This window comes from Cebus imitator, unplaced genomic scaffold (assembly GCF_001604975.1).
Source record: "Cebus imitator isolate Cc_AM_T3 unplaced genomic scaffold, Cebus_imitator-1.0 Scaffold580, whole genome shotgun sequence".
NCBI lineage: Eukaryota > Metazoa > Chordata > Mammalia > Primates > Cebidae > Cebus > Cebus imitator.
The window spans coordinates 287,402-308,279 of record NW_016107895.1 but is presented as its reverse complement, the minus strand read 5'-3'; the positions used below and the strand labels follow the sequence as shown (position 1 = coordinate 308,279).

The 20,878-nt window shown below is 36.7% G+C and overlaps 1 protein-coding gene and 1 non-coding gene across 6 annotated transcripts in view; one reads left to right on the top strand and one right to left on the bottom strand.

The window, feature by feature from the left end:
- Positions 1-20,878, top strand: part of CUL4B (cullin 4B) — a 33,689-nt gene that overhangs the window by 5,784 nt on the left and 7,027 nt on the right. For 2 of the 5 annotated variants that reach the window (XM_017516331.1, XM_017516335.2), the window contains 17 exons: positions 6,085-6,188; positions 6,707-6,776; positions 7,462-7,535; positions 8,335-8,497; positions 8,775-8,864; positions 9,165-9,247; positions 9,929-9,996; positions 11,212-11,330; positions 12,403-12,595; positions 13,577-13,681; positions 14,170-14,280; positions 14,737-14,822; positions 15,484-15,546; positions 15,924-16,031; positions 17,013-17,126; positions 18,031-18,136; positions 20,030-20,202. In XM_017516331.1, coding sequence (XP_017371820.1) covers positions 6,085-6,188; positions 6,707-6,776; positions 7,462-7,535; positions 8,335-8,497; positions 8,775-8,864; positions 9,165-9,247; positions 9,929-9,996; positions 11,212-11,330; positions 12,403-12,595; positions 13,577-13,681; positions 14,170-14,280; positions 14,737-14,822; positions 15,484-15,546; positions 15,924-16,031; positions 17,013-17,126; positions 18,031-18,136; positions 20,030-20,202 — 1,830 coding nt within the window. Of the gene's footprint in view, positions 1-6,084; positions 6,189-6,706; positions 6,777-7,461; positions 7,536-8,334; positions 8,498-8,774; positions 8,865-9,164; positions 9,248-9,928; positions 9,997-11,211; positions 11,331-12,402; positions 12,596-13,576; positions 13,682-14,169; positions 14,281-14,736; positions 14,829-15,483; positions 15,547-15,923; positions 16,032-17,012; positions 17,127-18,030; positions 18,137-20,029; positions 20,203-20,878 lie in introns of all 5 variants that reach the window. The other 3 variants (XM_017516334.1, XM_017516336.2, XM_017516333.1) reach the window with 2 other exon arrangements.
- LOC119469154 lies at positions 8,559-8,662 on the bottom strand. The gene has a single exon (XR_005197963.1). It is a non-coding gene; the product is annotated as a small nucleolar RNA U13 (small nucleolar RNA).

The window sequence follows — 20,878 nt, the reverse complement described above, 5'->3', positions numbered from 1 at the left end:
ATGGAGTCTCACTCTGTCGCTCAGGCTGGAGTGCAATGGCGCAATCTCAGGTCACTGCAACCTCTGCTGCCCAGGCTCAAGTGATCCTCTTGCCTCAGCTTCCCGAGTCGGTGGGCTTACAGGCGCCTGCCACCATGCCCTGCTAATTTTTATATTATTAGTAAGGACAGCATTTCACCATGTTGGCCAGGCTGGTCTCAAACTCCTGACCTCGAGTGATTCACCCACCTTCACCTTTCACAGTGCTGGGATTACAGGTGTAAGCCACCACGCCTGGCCTATCCCCACTTTATTGATGAGGAGACTGAGTCTCAGAGAAGTTGAATGACCTGCACAGAGTCACATATTGGCAGAGCAGGGGCAACTCAACCTGAGATGCTGGATTTCTAGTTCAGTGCACTTTTACTGCTATACCAGCTCACTAATACACCCTGCTACTTTGAATACCACTATACTATAGTGTTTGAAGCAATTAAATTGTTTTACTTTAGGAAAAAAGCTCTTTATCATTGAAAGTGTTTTTATCTGTGCATGTATATAAGTGGTGTTTATTTGGGTATGCTGGTATACAGCATATTTAATTTCAATGTGTTATTTTATATAGTCCATATTGATAACAAATGTTTATTGTAGTTGTTAATGAACCCTACTTACTTTACCTTGAATATTTTTGATTTGAAATATTTTTCCTGATATACTGATGCTGTTAAATTTTTTTATTTCAAGAGCATAGAGCTTGCATCTTTTGTTTTGTTTTCTTGTACTTTGTAAATTTTACCTGCTGTTGTTCAGTTGCATTTCTTTAACCTAGTCACAAGTCTTATAACTTCACTATTTGCATTTTTCTTAATACCTTACTGCTTTTGCTATAATGAATTAAAAAGCATTGGTTTTTAGTTCTTTTAGTTTTTGACCTTAATTTTATAAATGCTCCTTTGGATTGTTCTCAGAAAGATTATTTTGAGCTGTTCAAGTTCAAAAAGGAGAATAAAGGAGGTGAAGCTATTTCATATAATCTAGACTTCAGGTGCTTGTTTGATTTTGACTCAAACTGTAATTAGAGTACTCAATCTACCTAAGTGGGAAATTAGAAAAGAAGAAAAAGTACTCTGCTGAAATTGGAATAATATGGAAATATATAGTTATACAGAAGTTCTCCAAACCCCTGTCCCACCCTTTTTCTCTGAAGTAAACACTTACTGGCATATATCTACTCAGAACTTACTTCTGCATGAAAAAACATTTTGCTTTAAAGCTTTAAGTATGGAAGTCCCTAGTGTTGCATGTACTGCCTACTAAGTTTTTAATTTCTATAAAAGAACATGCTGTTCTTAGTACACTTGCAGTAAGCAAACATTGTCTTTTTAAAGTAATTTTAAATGAGAATTTGACCTGAGTTTTAAAATTATCTTTCCTTGGCAACCTTGATATCCTGTGGGTGTGAGGCAATGATTAATGTTTTCATTTGACTTTTTTGTTTGCTTGCTTGCTTGTTTTTGACTGACTACAAATAAGACTGATTAAATGCAGTGACTTTTGAGTTGTTCAGCCTGCCTTAGGTTACAGATCTGTGACTCATCATATGACTTCTGACAACTTACTTCTCTAAGTCTTGGTTTCCTCATTTACAAGATGGTGAGACTAACCACTACCTATATGGCAAGGTTTTTTTAGACGTAAATGAAATATTGCAAAAAAAAGTAATTATCGCAGTCCTTGCTATATATTGGTATGTGTCATCAATCATAGTTTGAGTCTTTAGAAAATAAGTCTTTATTTAAAAATTACATTTTATTTTAGAGATTTGAAGCCACACATTTTTAAATTCTAAATCTACACCGGGCCAGAACAACTGGCTGATAAGTAGATTACATTCCAATTGTGCTTCAGCAGACACCATTAGTGAAATTGAAAAAATAATAGAAAAAGAAAATCTCTAGGAACAGTATCCCTCTATGCTTATAAAGAATGTGTCCTGTTTTCACATGTGGTATCTTAAAGTTGGAATTTTGGTTTTGGTGTGAGGTTTTTTTTTTACTATTAAGTAATATTTTAAATAGGATTATTTTCATAATCCTATTCTGAGCTCATGCTGCAGTGTTTTATTTATTTTTAAATAGAGATATGGGGAGGCGGTCTTATTATGTTGCCCAGGCTGTTCTCGAACTCCTAGCCTCAAGCAGTCATCCCCACCTTGGCCTCTCAAAGTGCCAGGCTTACAGGCATGAGCCATCATGCCCAGCCTAGTACAGTATTTTAAGATCAGCTACCTTTTTTGGAGATGCTGGAAGTTTGTACAGGAGAGTGTAACATTTATCTTTACTATAAATCTCTAGCTGTTTTTAAAGTCAAGCCTAGTCCATGCTTCAATTTTGATGAAAATGATTTTATTTATTATTAATAATGGGAACTCTGGTTATCTTTTTGTGAAATAGACTGTAAATAATGAACCTTTCTATTAATGACTCATTTATAGAGTAGATGACCACAGGACTGGAAGCAAATAGAATAGGTTATTATCCATTGTAAAATCTGGTTGCTTAAGCAGTCAGTGGTTATAAGAAAGCAGTTAGATTCTTAGCAGTGTTGATGACTAGCTGTTGGATTCTGTGTAACTTTTGTCACCCTATAGATGTCTTAAAGCTTAGTCTATTATGTATTTCTCTTTTTACTGAATCTTTAATCAATACCATTGTTGCTGTTTATTTTATTTTATTTTTTTAAAAGGTGGGGTTTTTGGGCCAGGCATGGTGGCTCATGCCTGTAATCCGAGCACTTTGGGAGTCAAGACGGGCGGATCACCTGAGGTCGGGAGTTCAAGACCAGCCTGACCAACATGGGGAAACCCCATCACTACCAAAAATACAAAATTTAGCCAGGTGGTGCACGCCTGTAATCCCAGCTACTGGGGAGGTTGAGGCACAAGAATTGCTTGAACTTAGGAGGCAGAGGTTGCAGTGAGCTGAGATCGCACCATTGCACTCCAGCCTGGGTGACAGAGCAAGAATCAGGTCTTAAAAAAAAAAGAAGACTTGTAAAGTTATCTAGAATCTGTTTATTACAAATAGTAAATAATATATTTTTAAAAGTACTTTCAAAGATCTAGAGTAAAATAGAGCTTATCTCAAATACTTTCTTATTCCTGTTTCCATCGCAGCATGTAATAGGATGAAGAGTACTTAGTACACAGTCATTCCTTGTTCAGTATTGTGCAAGAAGTATCCAGTGGTTGGGGGGAGATAAATAGTATTGACTCAATGACATGTCAGTGTGTTAAGATGGGTGCAAGTGCCATGTGAGTCACTGGTAGCTGAGGCAATTAGGAACTTAGTGGAAGGAGTGGGATGTAATTGATTAGTAAGAGAATATGGTATCTTGTGTGAGAAGATAAGTAAATGTGTCGAGAACTGTTTTATGTGAGAAGGGAACATAGCAGAAGGAAATGGGATAAATAGGACTTAGGAAAGTACTGGAAATGGGAAATGTGGAAAGATGAAGTACGCACTAAGTCATGTGACAGAATCTAAGCAGAGATATAAATGTGAGTCATTCAAAAGGAATGGTGAGATACAATGAGAGGAATACTAAAGGAGGAAGAGCGCCAGTGCACAGAGGACCTGTGTGAACAGAAAGGCACATGAAATAAAGGTAAATTCCCTTAGGCATTTGTGACCTAGCCCCAGGTCACATGAGAAGTGGGCAGGCCTGCAGAGTCTCAGCCTTATTCCTCCATAGCTGCTCAATCTAATTCGCCTACTGTTTCCTGATGAGGCGCAGTGACTTCTCTCTTGTGGTGTAAGAGGTTTCCTTTAAGCTTTCTTTTCTTGACGTTTTTTGAGATGGCGTTTTGCACTCTTGCCGGGCTGGGATGTAATGGCATGATCTCGGCTCACTGCAACTTCTGGCTCCCAGGTTCACACGATTCTCTTACCTCAGCCTCCCGAGTAGCTGGGGTTACAGGTGCACACCACCACACTCGGCTAATTTTTGTATTTTTAGTAGAAGTGGGGTTTGACTATGTTGACCAGACTGGTCTCAAACTCCTGACCTCGTGTTTGCCTTCCTCTGCCTCCCAAAGTGTTGGAATTACAGGTGTGAGCCACCGCGCCAGGCCAAGTGTTCTTTTCATTTGCTAATTTATTTACTGGACCTGCATATTGGGAATGTGACTTCTAACTACATATTTATAAAATTCCACTCTAACCCACAGAACTTGGATGCCCCAGCCAGAGTCCATTTTAATGGAATTTTTTTCTTCTGTTGTGGTTAGAAAGGAATCCTGGTATTATATTTAAGTTATTACCACTTAGAATTGTAGATTATATCAGAGTTTTCTTCCCATGCCTGTTGTTTTAAAGTTGAAAGTCTTTGATATATACATAACAAGAAACTTACTGAAATCTGAAGGTCATCCTCTGGAATCTGAGTATAAAAGAAGACCAATTCAGTTATTAGAATGAAGTAAAAATGCAGTCATTTCTTTTGTAATTGGTGTCAATTCAGTTGTACAAATGTTATTTATTTTTTTGAGACGGAGTCTCTCTCTGTCACCCAGGCTGGAGTGCAGTGGTGTGATCTCGGCTCACTGCAACCTCCGCCTCCTGGGTTCAAGCGATTCTCCTGACTCAGCCTCCTGAGTAGCTGGGATTACAGGCATGCACCACCACACCCGGCTAAGTTTTGTATTTTTACTAGAGTCGGGGTTTCACCATGGTCAGGCTGGTCTTGAACTCGTGACCTTGTGATCTGCCCACTTTTGCCTCCCAAATGCTGGGATTACAGGCATGAGCCACCACGCCTGGGCACAAATTTTAAAATCTATATTTAACTATTCTTAAACTGAAATGTTGGTGAAAATTTCTTGGTATTATATCATACTCATTATCATACTGTTAGCAGTAATGTCTGCTTTGTTCTGTTCAGGAAAACCCAAGAAAGTTTAAGTAAATCTTAATTCAGTTGTAGTAGGACTGCCTGACCCATTTGGTACATAAACAATTGGTGAAATTCTTTTTTAAACCCAAAATGAAGCTCTGCTTGTGAAAATGATTAGCACTTGAAACAAGACGGCTTTTTTATTTTTGAGACAAGGTCTCACTTTTTCCCCAGGCTGGAGTGCAGTGGCGTAATCATGGTTCATTCTAACCTTAAACTCCTGGGCTCAAGTGATCCTCCTGCCTCAGCCTCCTGAATAGCTGGGACTACAGGTGCACACCACTATTCCCAACTGATTTTTAATTTTTTTGTAGAGATGGGGTCTTGTTTTCTTGCTATATTAGCTTCTCTTAGAAAGACAGAACTACAGAACTAGTAGGAGATGTATATATAAAGGGGAGTTTATTAAGCATTAATTTACACTATCACAAGGTCGCACAATAGGCTGTCTGCAAGCTGAAGAGAGCCAGTCTGAGTCCCAAAACTGAAGAACTTGCCGTCCAACGTTTGAGGGCAGGAAGCATCCAGCACAGGAGAAAGATGTAGGCTGGGAGGTTACGCCTCTCTCCTTTTCACGTTTTTCTGCCTGCTTTATATTCACTGGAAGCTGATTAGATTGTACCCACCAGGTTAAGGGTGGATCTGCCTTCCCCAGCCCACTGACTCAAATGTTAATCTGTTTTGGCAACACCCACACAGACACACCCAGGATCAGTACCTTGTATCCTTCAATATTAACCATCACAGTTGCCTAGGCTGTTCTTGAACTCCTAGCCAAGCAGTCCTCTCACCCTGGCCTCCCAAAGTGTTAGGATTACAGGCATGAGCCACTGCACAAAGCCCAAGTAGCATTTTCTTTGAGCATCATGTTGACATTCAAAAAGTTTCAGATTTTTGAGCATTTTGGATTTCAGATTTTTGGATTAGAGATATTCAACCTGTAATTTGTTCTTTTTTGATACAGTATATTGGTTATGAAAAAGTTTGCCACTCACATTGATATATTTTGTTTTACCTTGTGTCTTAAATGGATGAATAACCCTTTTTAATAAGCTGATGTGATAGAAATATCAAATTAATAAGAATCCGATGTAAATAGTTGAGAAATCCTTCATCCTCTCCTCAAGAAAGTATGTGTTTAACTTGCAGGCTGTAGAAAATCTCTGTTCTTACAAGATTTCTGCAAACTTGTACAAACAGCTGAGACAGATCTGTGAAGATCACATCAAAGCACAGATTCATCAATTCAGAGAATATCCTTTTTAAAACAAAAAATCTTAAGTAGTTTTGTCTTCCTCTCCGTCCCTACCCCTCACTATTTAACCCAGGTTGAAGTAGAATGCCTGTGTTTTGTAGGTTTGATATTTTTTTGTGCCTAGTGTTTTTTGAGAAAGAAGAAATACATGTTGACTTTTCAGCCTTAATTCGTGTCCAGAACTACATGTGGTATTCATGTAAATATGATGTCCTTATGTCTTTACCCTTTTTGCCCTAATAGATTTCTACTTGAGGAAAAATAATCTAAGGGAAATCATAAACTGAAAACATGAGGTTCAGTTATGTCTAAGACTTGCTTTTAAAGGTGTTTTTTAATATAATCCACTTTTTTTTTCTTTTACAAATAAAGAAATAGCACTTTGGTCCATAATAAAGTGCCATTTGGTTTCATTTAGTATACAAGGTATTCATATTTAAGACTAATGTGCTGTCTGTTACATGGCACATATTATGTGTACTAAATGCTTTAAAATATCCTTAACATATGTTTCAGGGATTCATTGGATAGTGTTCTTTTTCTAAAGAAGATTGATAGATGCTGGCAAAACCATTGCAGACAAATGGTAAGCTGGAAAAGGTATTATGTTTCAGCTAAACACTGTATTAATAGTTAAAAACATTTCTTCAAATGCAGGAATGTTAATTTTTAAAACTTAGCAATAGGGAGATTGCTTCAATATCTGTTCCTTTTCTATATTGGAAACTAGTTTTGGTTGAGTTTTCTATTTTAAAACCACAGGTTACAGGTAAACTTGCATATCAGAATGACTCGCACCTTAGGTTCATTTTTATTTTTGTCACACTTACCAAAAATGTATTTATCTCATTAAAAAGCTACATTTTGTCTACAGATCAAAATCTTAAAATCCATCCCCCCAACCAAAAACTAAAAACCTCACATGTTGTAATGTAAGGCAGCTTCATTGCCTAGCACTGTGGCTAAGGAAGAATTATGTGAGTGTCCCCTTGATTCCCTGTTATTTTTCAATTACTTCTCAGGTAATAAGTCAGAGGGAGGGTCATTGTAAGTGCCTTCCTTTCTCGAAAACACAACAAGGATTAAGACAGTCGAATAATAAAAATGATATGGGCATATTCTCAGATAGGTGTGTTTATCTGCATATTAGATCCTAGTAATCTAATATATATACAGACGAACCCTTCAGTTTTATTCTTACTGAAAGCAAATATTTCAGCTTCACAACATATAAAAATTGTTTGATTTCTTTTTTTTTTTTCCATTGGCAGATCATGATCAGGAGCATTTTTTTGTTTCTGGATAGAACTTACGTTCTTCAGAATTCAATGCTACCCTCCATTTGGTAAGGATACCAGTAAAACGTGAAAAGATTGTTCCAAATCATACTCAGATCTTAATTACACTAATGAAAGAATATAAGCAATACTGTGAATATTCTAAAAATTCACATTTGGCTTCTAGACTTTACTTTGTAGCAGTTTTATCTTCCTAATAATATATTGTCTTTGCCAATATTGAAGATAGCTAACATTCCCTGGGCATATATTAATTTTTGAAGAAGTTTTTTGTTAATCAAGGGGACTAAAGTTTGCTCTGGAATGTCTATGATTGTGATTCAGTTTGCTGCTGATCATCAAGAGTTCGCTCATTTAACATTATGGAAAAGTCCATTTATACACGAAAATAGAATAGTATCATGAACTCTTCCCCCTGTCATGTACCTATCATCTGCTTACAGCAATGACAGAATTCCCTGCTTCTTGAGTATTGAAACCAATTGATAAATAACCAAATAAGCTTTCAATGCCAGTACAGTGAAAACTGTTTTATGTCTTCGAAATAATTTTGTCTCTTGATTTGAGCAAGAAAAAAATCCACAAAAAGAAATAATACAACAAAACTTAGTTATGGAGGAAAATAGGAATTTAGCTTCACTTCTCATTAAACACAAAATGAGTTTCCTGTATGCTTTAATCTAATAATGTTATTCAAAATTAAATGTGTGGATTTTATTCTTTTACAATTGCTGCTTCAAAGCCTGGGGCTATAATTAACATGGGAACATGTGGTAAGAAGTTAAGCAAACCTCTTCAGAAGCGGTATTGTGAAGTAATTTAGATTATATGTGTTTTTTATTTTAGGGACATGGGACTGGAGTTATTTAGGGCTCATATTATAAGTGATCAGAAAGTCCAGAATAAGACAATTGATGGCATCCTTCTCTTGATTGAGAGGGAAAGGAATGGTGAAGCAATTGATAGAAGTTTACTCCGAAGCCTTTTAAGCATGCTATCTGATTTGCAAGTAAGTTAACCACTGCACATATTATACAGAGTTGATTGCTATTCCTAGTTATCTTCCCCCACATCAGACAGGTAATGTGCTGATGTCATAACAAGGTTTGAGGGAAGCACATCTCATACATGAGCATAAAACCCCAATCAGCATGCTTCTAAACTACGAAAGGATCCTAGTTTGATGTTTAAAAACCAAATCCATAATGCTGTTTATATAGACATAGAGGACATTTAGTAAATATTTACTAAGTAAATCATATCCTTCATTTTGTTCTCCCTCCCAGATTTATCAAGATTCTTTTGAACAACGATTTTTGGAAGAAACTAACCGGCTCTATGCAGCTGAAGGCCAAAAATTAATGCAAGAAAGAGAGGTATTTAAAAATCATGACTAATAAATTCACTGTCTCTCACAGTAGACCTTTCTTTGTAGAATATAAACTTCCCTTTGCATTTATCTTCCCAACATTGTGATGCTCTTCTCTCACTTAGGTGCTCCTTTCTTTTCTCTCTTCTTAAAGGCCAGAATTCTGGATCATAAACTCTACCTATAATTTTACATATGATTCTACCCTGTCACATTTGGCAGGGCTGCTCCCAGGATCTTTTGGACTTGACATTTTCTGAGTGATTTATGGGGAGGAAAACAATAATATAAAAAACTATCTTTGTAGGTTCCTGAATATCTTCATCACGTTAACAAACGTCTAGAAGAAGAAGCAGACAGACTTATTACTTACTTAGATCAGACCACGCAGTAAGTATTGCATGCTTAATGTAATAGTCTTAAACTGTCGTTAAATCACTTGTAGCACTTTAGGCATCCTAACAATTAACTGTTTTCAGTTGTGATTTGAAATGTTAACAGTTGTTTTCATAATGCAAGCTTCAAGTTATTCTTTCCCTAGTTAATTAGTTTTCATCAAGGATTCAATTATTGAGGGGTGTGTGTGTGTGTGTGTGTGTGTGTGTGTGTGTGTGTTTAGAATGTAATTTAGAAATAATGTTAGAGATTGATGTGATCATTAAACTCTTCAGGCCAGTTAAAATTCAGTGGATTCCCCTATTTCTGTGCTTTCCTAAGTATTGTCAGTCGAGGGGCTTCTGTAAATAGTATGTCTTTACCTTCCTGATAAAAGTAACAAAACTTGGAAAAAGCCAACTACAGCAAGATCATGGAGATGTTTATTTCATGACGTAGACCGAATTCTAAAATAGGCATTTTAAAAAATGTTTCCCATCAATTCCTTTGTGTTTCCTTCTTTTAGGTATAAGGTATAGTAACTCTAAGCGCCAATAAATGTATACATAGGATAGGAATCTTGAAATTAACACAAAATGAGCTATTTGATTTTTTTTTTTTCCTCAGGAGAGGCTTAACATTTTCTGGAAGTCAAACGTCAATAATATTAAACTTTTTTTTTTTTTTTTCTCGCAGGAAGTCATTAATTGCTACTGTAGAAAAACAACTCCTAGGTGAACACTTAACAGCAATTCTTCAGAAAGGTAATTGGCAATTTGTAAATAAGATATTACTTTTTAAATGGTAGTGGCAAACTAGTAGGGAATTTTTAAAGATGTTGCCCTTTTAAAAGTTTGATAGCCTGTGGCTGCATTTCTGAGGATGGACATAATCCTTATTAATCACAGTAAACTTCCTGGAGGTGCCAATTTTCTTATCTGAAAGATACAGGAACTAGAAGAAAGGGATCCACCAATACCAATAAAGAAACAGTGGTTGATATGTGCCTGTAGTATCAGCTATTTGAGTGGCTGAGGCAGGAGGATTGCTTCAGCCCAGGAATTCAAGGTCAGCCTGGGCAACATAGTGAGACTCTCATCTCTTTAAACAAAAGAAAAGACAAAAAGTGGGAAATTCTTGACTTAATTTGTAAGCTTTCAGTAAGGAAAGGTATTCTATCTTATACTAAAGTGGTGAGCGTTTTCTGTTGTTGTTCATGGCATGTAAAACCAAGGACTTCTAATCCCAAATGATCTTACAGTACACCCTGCATTTTACTTTGAGAATGCCACAAATAGGCATTACCTTTCTCTCCAACAATATTTTCTTTTGTTTAAAAATTTATGTATTTAGAAATTTAATGCAGTTATACTGTTATTTCATCCTGAAAATCAAATGTTTATTAGAGCCTCATTTAAATTTGACCTATTTATGCATGGCTTTTGACATATCACAGGCCGTTTCCAATATTCTGAAATGTAGCTATGTCCATAATATGGCTAATATATATATGAGGTATTTATAATGTATATTTATGTGAACCAGTTTTTATAAACTTGTTTATGCCTCTAATCTATCATTCTAAATGGTACAAACCATTATGCAGTTAACCATTTTTATTTTTATTTTAACTTTTTAAATTAAAATGGGGGTGAGGTCTTACTATTTTGCCCAGGCTGGTCTCAACCTCCTGGGCTCAATTGATCCTCCTGCCTTGGCCTTTCAAAGTGCTGGGATTACAGGTGTGAGCCACTGTGCCTGGCCTATTTTTATTTTTATAGTGACTAAAGTCGCCATATTTTGTTTTCACCCGGAGAGATGTTTGGGTTTAAGTCAAAGGAAAATCTTACATTACAACTCACATACAGACTAGGCGTAGTTCAAACCAGTATCACAATAATGATTATAACTCAGATTTGATTAAAATGTCTGATCATCTTATTCACTATATTTTAATGCCAAAATGTTTTAAAATACAGGTTTAAATAATCTCCTTGATGAAAACCGAATTCAAGATTTGTCCCTCCTGTATCAGCTCTTCAGTAGAGTTCGAGGTGGAGTTCAGGTTCTTTTGCAGCAGTGGATTGAATACATCAAGGTATTAACAATTTACCTGTGATTTTTCTCTCTTATGGCTTATCTACACATCAAGAATGCATATTGGCAAGCATTTCTTGTTTGATCCAATTTTTTTCTTTTTTTTTTTTAGAAACCAAGTTTCATTCTTGTCACCCAGGCTCAAGTGCAGTGACACAATCTTGGCTCACTGCAACCTCCGCCTCCTGGGTTCAAGCAATTCTCTTGCCTCGGCCTCCCAAGTAGCTGGAATTACAGGCATACACCACCATTCCTGGCTAGTTTTGTATTTTTAGTAGAGACAGGGTTTCACTATGTCACTCAGACTGGTCTAGAACTCCTGACCTCAAGTGATCCACCCACCTCGGCCTCCCAAAGAGCTGGGATTACAGGCGTGAGCCACCGCACCTGGCCTTGATCCATTTTTTTAAGGGAATTTTAAATTTGTTTTGAAAAGTAATAGGAATTTTGAGAACAGTTAACCTGAGAATGGTAGCTGTGTGGCATATCAGCTATAAAACCTGATTGATGTTTGACGTGATTTCTGTCTCTAGCACTTAAAGCAGTGAGTGTAGAAAAGAAAGAAGACTTTGAACCCAAATTTCTTTTCTTTTTTCAATCTTACACTAAAGCCAGATTGCCATTTTAAGGAAATTGAAAGCTGATTTCTTTAAAAATATGGAAAAGATCCCAGAGGCTTTTAATAATACCCTGTTATGATATCATATGCCCTGTGATCATTCCTTATTATTTTGTGATTATAGATGAGTGGTTATCAGTCTGGATATTTTAGCACTTTATATTTTTTTCCTCATTTCACAAACAGCTTTATTTTGCCAGGTGCAGTGGTGCATGCCTGTAACCCCAGCTACTTGGGAGGCTGAGGCAGGAGGATCCTTTGAGTCCAGGAGTTTGAGACTAGTCTTGGCAACATAGCAAGATTCCATCTTAAAAATAGCTTTATTTTACTTTTTTAAGATCTTTAAATATATATGCCACTTAAAATATGATTCTGGGATTGTTTTCATTGTAGATAATTCATTTACAATTTCATTGTAGACAATTCAGTAAAAAGTGGGAATTTTTTGTTTTAGGCATTTGGCAGCACTATTGTAATTAATCCTGAAAAAGATAAAACCATGGTTCAAGAATTGCTGGATTTTAAAGATAAGGTTGACCATATAATTGATATCTGCTTTCTGAAGAATGAGAAATTTATCAATGCCATGAAAGAAGCATTCGAAACATTTATTAACAAAAGACCAAATAAACCGGCTGAACTTATAGGTATGTTTTCCAGTCCTTTTTCAAGTTGTTTAATGATGTTCTTTGAGTCATAAATCTTAATCAGTCTGAACTTTTTACAAGTTGTAGTATTACTAATTCCTCATTTGTTTGAGGTTGCTTAGCAGGTATAGTAAGTTTGAAAAGTGTTTCTAAAAATGTAGATGTAAATACTGAATGAAAGTCTGCATGTCAAACATAATGTGCTTCTTTGTAAGACAGTATGTTGGGCCCTACTTACCTTTATTGATAATAAGCTTATCTGTTTTCCAAGCCTAAAGTGATTTAGACATGCGGCAGGGTATTATTTCAAACTTTAAGAAAGGGCAGCATGAAATTATAGTTGTCAGTGAAAAAGGAAAAAGTCCAGGGCAAAAATAAACCTAATAATCTGGGTCCATTTAATGTAAGGATGTCGTATATACTACAGTGCTTCTCAAGTTTTTCCACCCAAGTACCCTTAGTGTCAGAGGAGGAGGTAACCTGAGAAGGTCTAGGGTCCTCTGCCAAAAGGATGAAATTTTGTTGCAGCCTATCTATTATTTATCCTTAAACATGTAGCAAATTTTAACCTTCTACTCTGTGATGTGATTGGTTTATTTTAATAGAAAAGTAATGTTTAAGATTGCTTATTATCCCTGTAAAATAGACACTTCAGAAGATGTCCCATGTCTTTCAGTGGCTTTGATTATGCCTTCATAGGGCTACATGAAGCCTCCCCTACAGGATATCCATAAACATCAGAATAGTGGAAAGTACATTTGATCTGGAGTCAGCACACTTGGGTTTGCGTTCAGGCCCTGATATTAGCTGTATGGCATTGAACAAGTCATTTGATCTCCCTGACTTTGGAGACTTTAAAAAGCGCATATAAATTTCCGAAGTACTGAAAAACTCAGTGTATCATACTCTTCTTTGGGTATAGTGCCCAGTATTTCATGTATTCCCCTGGTTATTAAACAACAAACTTCTTCCCCATTTTAGCTAAGTATGTAGATTCAAAGCTTCGTGCAGGCAACAAAGAAGCTACAGATGAAGAACTTGAGAAAATGTTGGATAAAATTATGATCATATTTAGATTTATCTATGGTAAGTATTTACTGATGTTTTAATATTTTTCTTTTAAAATAGCACTCAACAGAGAAGCTAGCAAGTATATTCAACCTGGAGGGAATATTTATTTAGGAATTACAGATTTAAAATTGTTTTTAATTCATTGGGGGGGTACTTGAGGAATGTTACCTAATCATCCTATGCTTTGACTCTTCTAGTATGAAGTGCCTTAGTTTTTGCTACTTTAATCTCTCCAATATTTGCACCAAAGCTACCAGTCCACAAAATCTTTTCTGAAGAAAAGTTAATGCAATAAAGACAATTAAATGCAAAAAAGTTTTACAATAAAAACTTTGAAATGTCTGGCACAAAAATGAATCTCTATTGTTGCTTACATTTAACAAACTTAGATAAAATGTGTAAAGTAAAATAACGGAATAATGGTGTGATTTATTAGCACTTTGAAGCAGTTTTGTCAGAACTTTTTATTGGAATATTATAAGTTTTGCATGTTTTTTACATAGGCAAGGATGTTTTTGAGGCCTTCTATAAGAAAGATTTAGCCAAGCGCCTGTTGGTTGGGAAGAGTGCATCTGTAGATGCTGAAAAATCAATGCTGTCCAAACTTAAACATGGTAGGTTTCTCATTCTTCCCATTCCTTTTCTTTGATTTTTGAAGGGGAATGTTATCTTTTTACTCTTTCAATCAGTTTCCTCTTTTGTCATTCATATCTATGTATATATGATGAAAACATAAATTAAGCAAGCTCCTGAGGTTTCCAACTTACTGTACATATATCCAGAGCTGTTGTGTTTTTGAGGATAAAACCTTGTTCTTGGTTTTATTATTTGTATAAAAATTTCCCATTTATTTTATATTTAAATAGTAGATAAGGTTACTACAGGATTAAAGAGTTTGACTCTGAATTAATGGGGCATACACTTTGGGGTAAGGATTTCTTTTTATTCTTATGAATAGTTACAGATCATACTTCATACTAAAATAAGTTTTGTATTTCATGTTTCCCATTTTAAACCTCTTTTGTTTTTACCACTTTAAAATATTATACATGTACAAACACCTTTAATAGAATGCGGAGCTGCTTTCACCAGCAAACTTGAAGGAATGTTTAAAGACATGGAACTTTCTAAAGACATCATGATTCAGTTCAAACAGGTAAAAGTGAGTTAAACTCTTACTTAATTCCTCAAACTTAGTTATATTTAGTTATCTGCTCACTGTGATTTCTACAGAAGAGGATAAATAGAAACATGTTTGTTGTAATTACTTCATGGCAACTGAGGTGATATTCACAGTAGAAAAAAATCGATGAAATACAAGTATATTTGACCTACTTTAGGATTTATTTTTAACAAACACCCAGAATAACACAAAAATAAAAATAAAATGAGTTGAACTGAGGTCAGTACAAGAAGAGCTATAGGTAGATAGTGGGAACAGGGCTTTCCCCAGCATCTTACCATTTGGTGATTTGCATGTTCAGAGCTTGCAGTGGGGAGAGGAGAAGTGATAATGTAGCTGTATAAAGTCTTTGGGGACATTGGGAGTAGAAAACTAGATCCACAGTTTTGAAGATGTAGGTAGAAAGTAGTTTTGAAATATTGAAGAACATAGGTGATAGTGATGAAAAATTAAATTTTCCTCTTTTGGGGTTTTAATAGTGACTTCTGTACCCCACAATGTTGCTAAGTTGGGAAGTGGAAGTGAAAGAATTAAGAAAAAAATCAGGGCCAGTAAGATTATAGATCCTATAGTAGCTACAGAATAGGGCTTATCTGCTTTGCCCTTTTCCCCTCTTCTTCCTTCCCTACTCCAGGTCTCTCCCTGCAGACAGGCAGTGGAGCAAGCAAAAAACTGGAGACTTGGGCTGGCTGGTGGGGTGAGGAACAGGAGTTGCTGCAAGGTGTTTAAGCCACATAGGGGTATTGAAAGGTGGGGACTGCAGGTGTTATTGGGGCAAATAATGGAAAAGAGATCCTATAACAGCCCAGCTTTATGTGAAAAATTATTTAAGTTGATAATGCCTATAATGAGATCATGTGGTCCTTGTATGTTTTTGTATCAATGTAAACCTCTATACTTGCCTAGTGCATTTTGTGTAGGCTTCATTTAAAGTCCTCTTAATAGTTGCCTTTTATTTTAAGCATAGCCAGTATTTGCATGTAATTTCATAACAGGGAACTTCTTAACTAGGTTATTATGCTAGGAAATGTACACAGTTTTAAGATCTCAGTGTGTGTTTTGATCTTCTTTTAGTATATGCAGAATCAGAATGTTCCGGGAAATATTGAGTTAACTGTGAATATCCTGACAATGGGCTATTGGCCAACATATGTGCCTATGGAAGTTCATTTACCACCAGAGGTAAGAGTTACTGTTCAGAACCTGAGTCATAGGCATAGAAGTCATAGCACTTCCATTTTGCTTGTCATTAAAAAGTAGATATTTAGAAAAAATTAGAGACCTAGGGTCTCGTTGTATTGCTCAGGCTGGTCTTGAACTCCTGGGCTCAAGTTATCTCCCCTGCCTAGGCCTTTTAAAGTGCTGGGATTACAGGTGTGAGCCACCAGGCCTGGCATAGATACTTTTAAAAGTGTGTGTCAGTAAACACATCAACACCAAATATCAACTGCTTTAATATTTTACTTTTGTACTTCTAAGTCCAGTTAAGCACATAGCTGATAATGCCAAATTTCTGGATACAGGGTCAGTTTCCCTGGCTCTTCTTCCGTCTTTCCAGATTATATCCCTCATTCTACCTAGCTATTAAGAATTCTTTTGCATATTTCACCCATAGGTGGGATTGCTTAATGATGGGTGCTTGATTAAATCTGTCCTGACTCCTAGGAAACTGTCTAGCCCAGGACCGAAGTCCATAAAAGGGATTAAAGCTAGACAGATAGATATTGAGAATCCTCCATGGAGATGATTATGAAAGCCAGGGAGTAGATCTCTCTCAAAGAGGAAGAAAAAATGGCAGAGGCAGAATTTTAAAAAAGGCTCACATTTGGCAGATGGTAGAAAGAGGAACCTGTGAAGGAAACCAATGCAGAAGCAACAGTCAGATAAAGGAACCAGCATAGTGCAGAGGCACAAAATCTGCTGCAGGTGAATGTTTCAAAAGGGGATGATTAAACGGTACAGAGAGAGCAAAGGGTGTAAATCCTAATAAATCCCATTTGATTTGCTGGTTGGGAGATCATTATTTTTCATTAATTGGTGGACCTATTGGATATAGTCCTAAAATTTTCCAGAAATATATCACATGATATAAGTATAAAAAGTGATAAATGTGGTGTTGGATACAGAGCTTAAATAAAGCCTTATTTTATTTACTTTATTTAGATGGTAAAACTTCAGGAGATTTTCAAGACATTTTACCTAGGCAAACATAGTGGCAGGAAACTTCAGTGGCAGTCAACCCTAGGACACTGTGTGCTAAAAGCAGAATTTAAAGAGGTAAGTAGATATTCCCAAAACTTTTAGTTTTCATCTTTATCTTTAATATTTAGGTCATCCTTCTTACCTGAAGGTTTAAGCTATTGTTTTATAAATGTATCCTAGATATCTGTATGACAACAGTGATACCTTGTCACAGCTTTTATGTATTTTTAAGTAATTTTAGGTGTGTGGTATTTCCACAATTGATTTGGCCCTTCTGCAAAACGAAATGCATTGAACTTCCCCCTATCATTTCTTCACCTGTGGATGAAAACTTCACACTGCCACTTCCTATTTTATTTGTTTATTTTTAGAGACAGGGTCCTACTCTGTCACCCAGGCAGGAGTATGGTGGCACAATCATAGTTCACTGTAACCTCAAACTCGTGGGCTCCAGCTATCCTCCTGCCTCAGCTTCCTAAAGTGCTGGGAGTACAGGCATGAGTGACTACACCCAGCCTAACACTGCTACTCCTTGACAGAAATCTTGTTGCTGGGAGCTACGAATAGAGTGGGAGTTAAGGGGAATAATGCGCATATCTACTCTCAAAAAACTTCAGCTTTCATGACTAATCTGAGTCAAACAAATCAAAACTACATTTGAAATAGTGATTTCTTACTGCTTATGATGAATATCTAGAATGACACTTAAGGCTGATTAATTTTCATTATTTTAATTATAAGGCTTTAAAAAGACCTGTTAAAAAGTCAGCTAATCCTTCCCCCTATTTTAGGTAGGGTCACACCTAGAACCCCACACTGAAATACTGTTATTACCACCTCAATTGGCTTTGCTGGATGAGGCTAATCATGTTTCTGAATCCACTAATTGAAAAATGCTTTTCCTATAAGAGATGATTTGATTAATTTTTCATGTGTTTTTAAAAAAAGTGATGGCTAAATACCTTTATTTCTCCAACAGGGTAAAAAAGAACTCCAGGTCTCTCTTTTTCAAACACTGGTGCTGCTAATGTTTAATGAGGGAGAGGAGTTCAGTTTAGAAGAGATCAAGCAGGCAACTGGAATAGGTTTGTGTTGAATCAGTTGATTAGCAAACATTTAAGTGTTCACTATTGTGCACACCACTATGTTAAGAGGCCTGGGAGATACATTTATAGGAGTAATCCCTTCCAACAGAACTCTTTTGAGGGCTTTTTTTTTGAGATAGGGTCTCACTCTTATCACCCAGGTTGGAATCCAGTGGTACAATCATGGCTCAGGCTCAAGTGATTCTCCTGCCTTAGCCTCCCAAGCAGCTGGGACTACAAGTGCATGCCACCATGCCTGGCTAATTTTTAAAATTGTTTTGTAGAGACAGGGTTTCACTATATTGCTCAGCCTGGTTCTCGAGCTTCTGGGCTCAAAGGATCTTCCTGCATCAGCTTTCCTAAGTTTTACAATTACAGGCATGAGCCTCTGCACCCAGCCAGAACTCCCGCCTCCAACCCAGATGGAATCTTGCTCTGTCACCCAGGCTGGATTGCAGTGGCATCATCTTGGCTCACTGCAACCTCCGCCTCCAGGTTCAAGCAATTCTTCTGCCTCAGACTCCCAAGTAGCTGAGATTATAGGTCCTCACCACCATGCCCAGCTAATTTTTTAAATATATTTAGTAGGGACGGGGTTTTGCCATGTTGACCAGGCTGGTCTTGAACTCCTGACCTCAGGTAATCCACCCACCTCAGCCTCCCAAAGTGCTGGAATTATAGGCGTGAGCCACCATGCCTGGTCCAAAACTCTTAATATAACCATTGGGAAAGGGGGAAATGACACTTGAAATATGTCAAAACCAATAAGTACTGGCTTGTAATGCTGACTACAAGTGTGTTAAGAGTTCGACAAAGCAAGCGGTCTCTGTGGACTGGCACAATTGGGAAAGCTGTTATGAAGAAAGTGGGATTTGAGCTGGGCCTTCAAGTTTTGGTCAGGGAGAAGGCATATACAGCAAGGGTAAATATTTTGAGACAAGGTTTGGAGGTAGAAATGAGCACAGTATAGGCCCATGAAGAGCTTAATTGTAGCATAGAATCATAAGAATCATGAAGAGTTTAATTGTAACGTAGAGTAGCGAGTTACAAAATTAGGTAAGATGAGTAGGTATTGATTGTGGAGAACCTGATAAATCTAGCAAATGAAACTTACATTGTAGTGTCTCAACTGTGTGGCATGGTGGAAGTAATTATTTGTACAACTTACTGAAATCAATGTACAGGACAACTGGAAAAATGAAGGGATTCCAGTTTAGATGCTATTGGGATAATTGAGACATAAAGTGGAAAGGACTTAGACTAGAATGAGGCCATGAGAATGGAGAAAACATGTCTCTGTGGAAGCAGTGGCTAGCTATTATGTTGAGGATGAAGGAGAAGGAAAAGTTAAAAGATGATTTCGGAGTTTCCCAATTGAGAAGGTTAGTAGTATCACCACTGACAATTGGAAAGAGGACTCAGTTTTATGGAGAAGATGATGAATCGAAATTTGGATGTAACTACAGTTGGTAGTAAAACAGAGAGATGGAATTGCCCCTTAAGCGTGCAGGCAATTTAAGAGAGAAGTGAAATGTCATTTTGGAAGATTTGGTAGTTGCCCACATGGTATGATAATCGACACCTTTAAGAAGAGGACTAGGGGCCGGGCGTGGTGGCACACACCTGTAATCCCAGCACTTTGGGAGGCCAAGGTAGGTGGATCACTTGAGCTCAGGAGTTCAAGACCAGCCTGGGCAACGTGGTGAAACTCCATCTCTATTTAAAAAAAAACAAGAGGACTAGGAAAAAAGCAATTGGATAGAACGAAGAAAAGTTGATGACAACCTTGGGGAAAAAAATGAAACAGTTTTAATAGGGGGATGGAGTGGAAGCTCGATTGAGATAGAATGTTCATGCTAGTAACATATAACTGTACCTCTGTTTCTTCTTCAGAGGATGGAGAGTTAAGGAGAACACTGCAGTCTTTAGCCTGTGGCAAAGCTAGAGTTCTGGCGAAAAATCCAAAGGGCAAAGATATCGAAGATGGTGACAAGTTCATTTGTAATGATGATTTCAGACACAAACTTTTCAGGATAAAGATTAATCAAATCCAGATGAAAGAAACGGTATTTCTTTCACTTTCTCCTAGTCCTACCACACTGGAATTATACATGTTAATAGAAATATATAAAGATTTTATACCTGTAATACTACCAATACCATTAATATTTTCTGTGCCTATGTTGAGCTAAATATATTCCTGCATTTGATTTTGGGTTTTGAGGGGAGTGCTGGTACAGGATTGGGTTGATATTCAACATGGTTTTATATCCTACCTTGTTTATTTAATATTCAACCTTTAGAATTTTTCCATGACATTAAATAGCTTCAAAAAATGGCAAATGGCTGTGTAATATTTTTACATGGCTTTTATAATTTATTCAACCACTGTTCATTTTGGGGCAGTTAAATTCATGACTTTTTAGCATCATAAATAAAATTGCAAGAAACCTGTTTGAACCTAAATCTTAATCTCTTTGATATATGATAAATTTGAGGAAGTAGATTTTTTGGGTGAAGGGTATGAACATTTTAGGAGTCTTAGTATTTAATGTCATATTGTGTTCCAGAATGGCTGGACCAGTTTATACTCTGTCCAGCAGCATATGAGAACCTGTCTTACTATATCCACCAGCGCTAAAGATTATATTTTCTTTTTCCAACTTGCTTGGTGAAAAATCTGAATGATATATTCACTATTTCTTTGATTAACAGTGAAGGTGGGCCAGGCGCAGTGGTTCA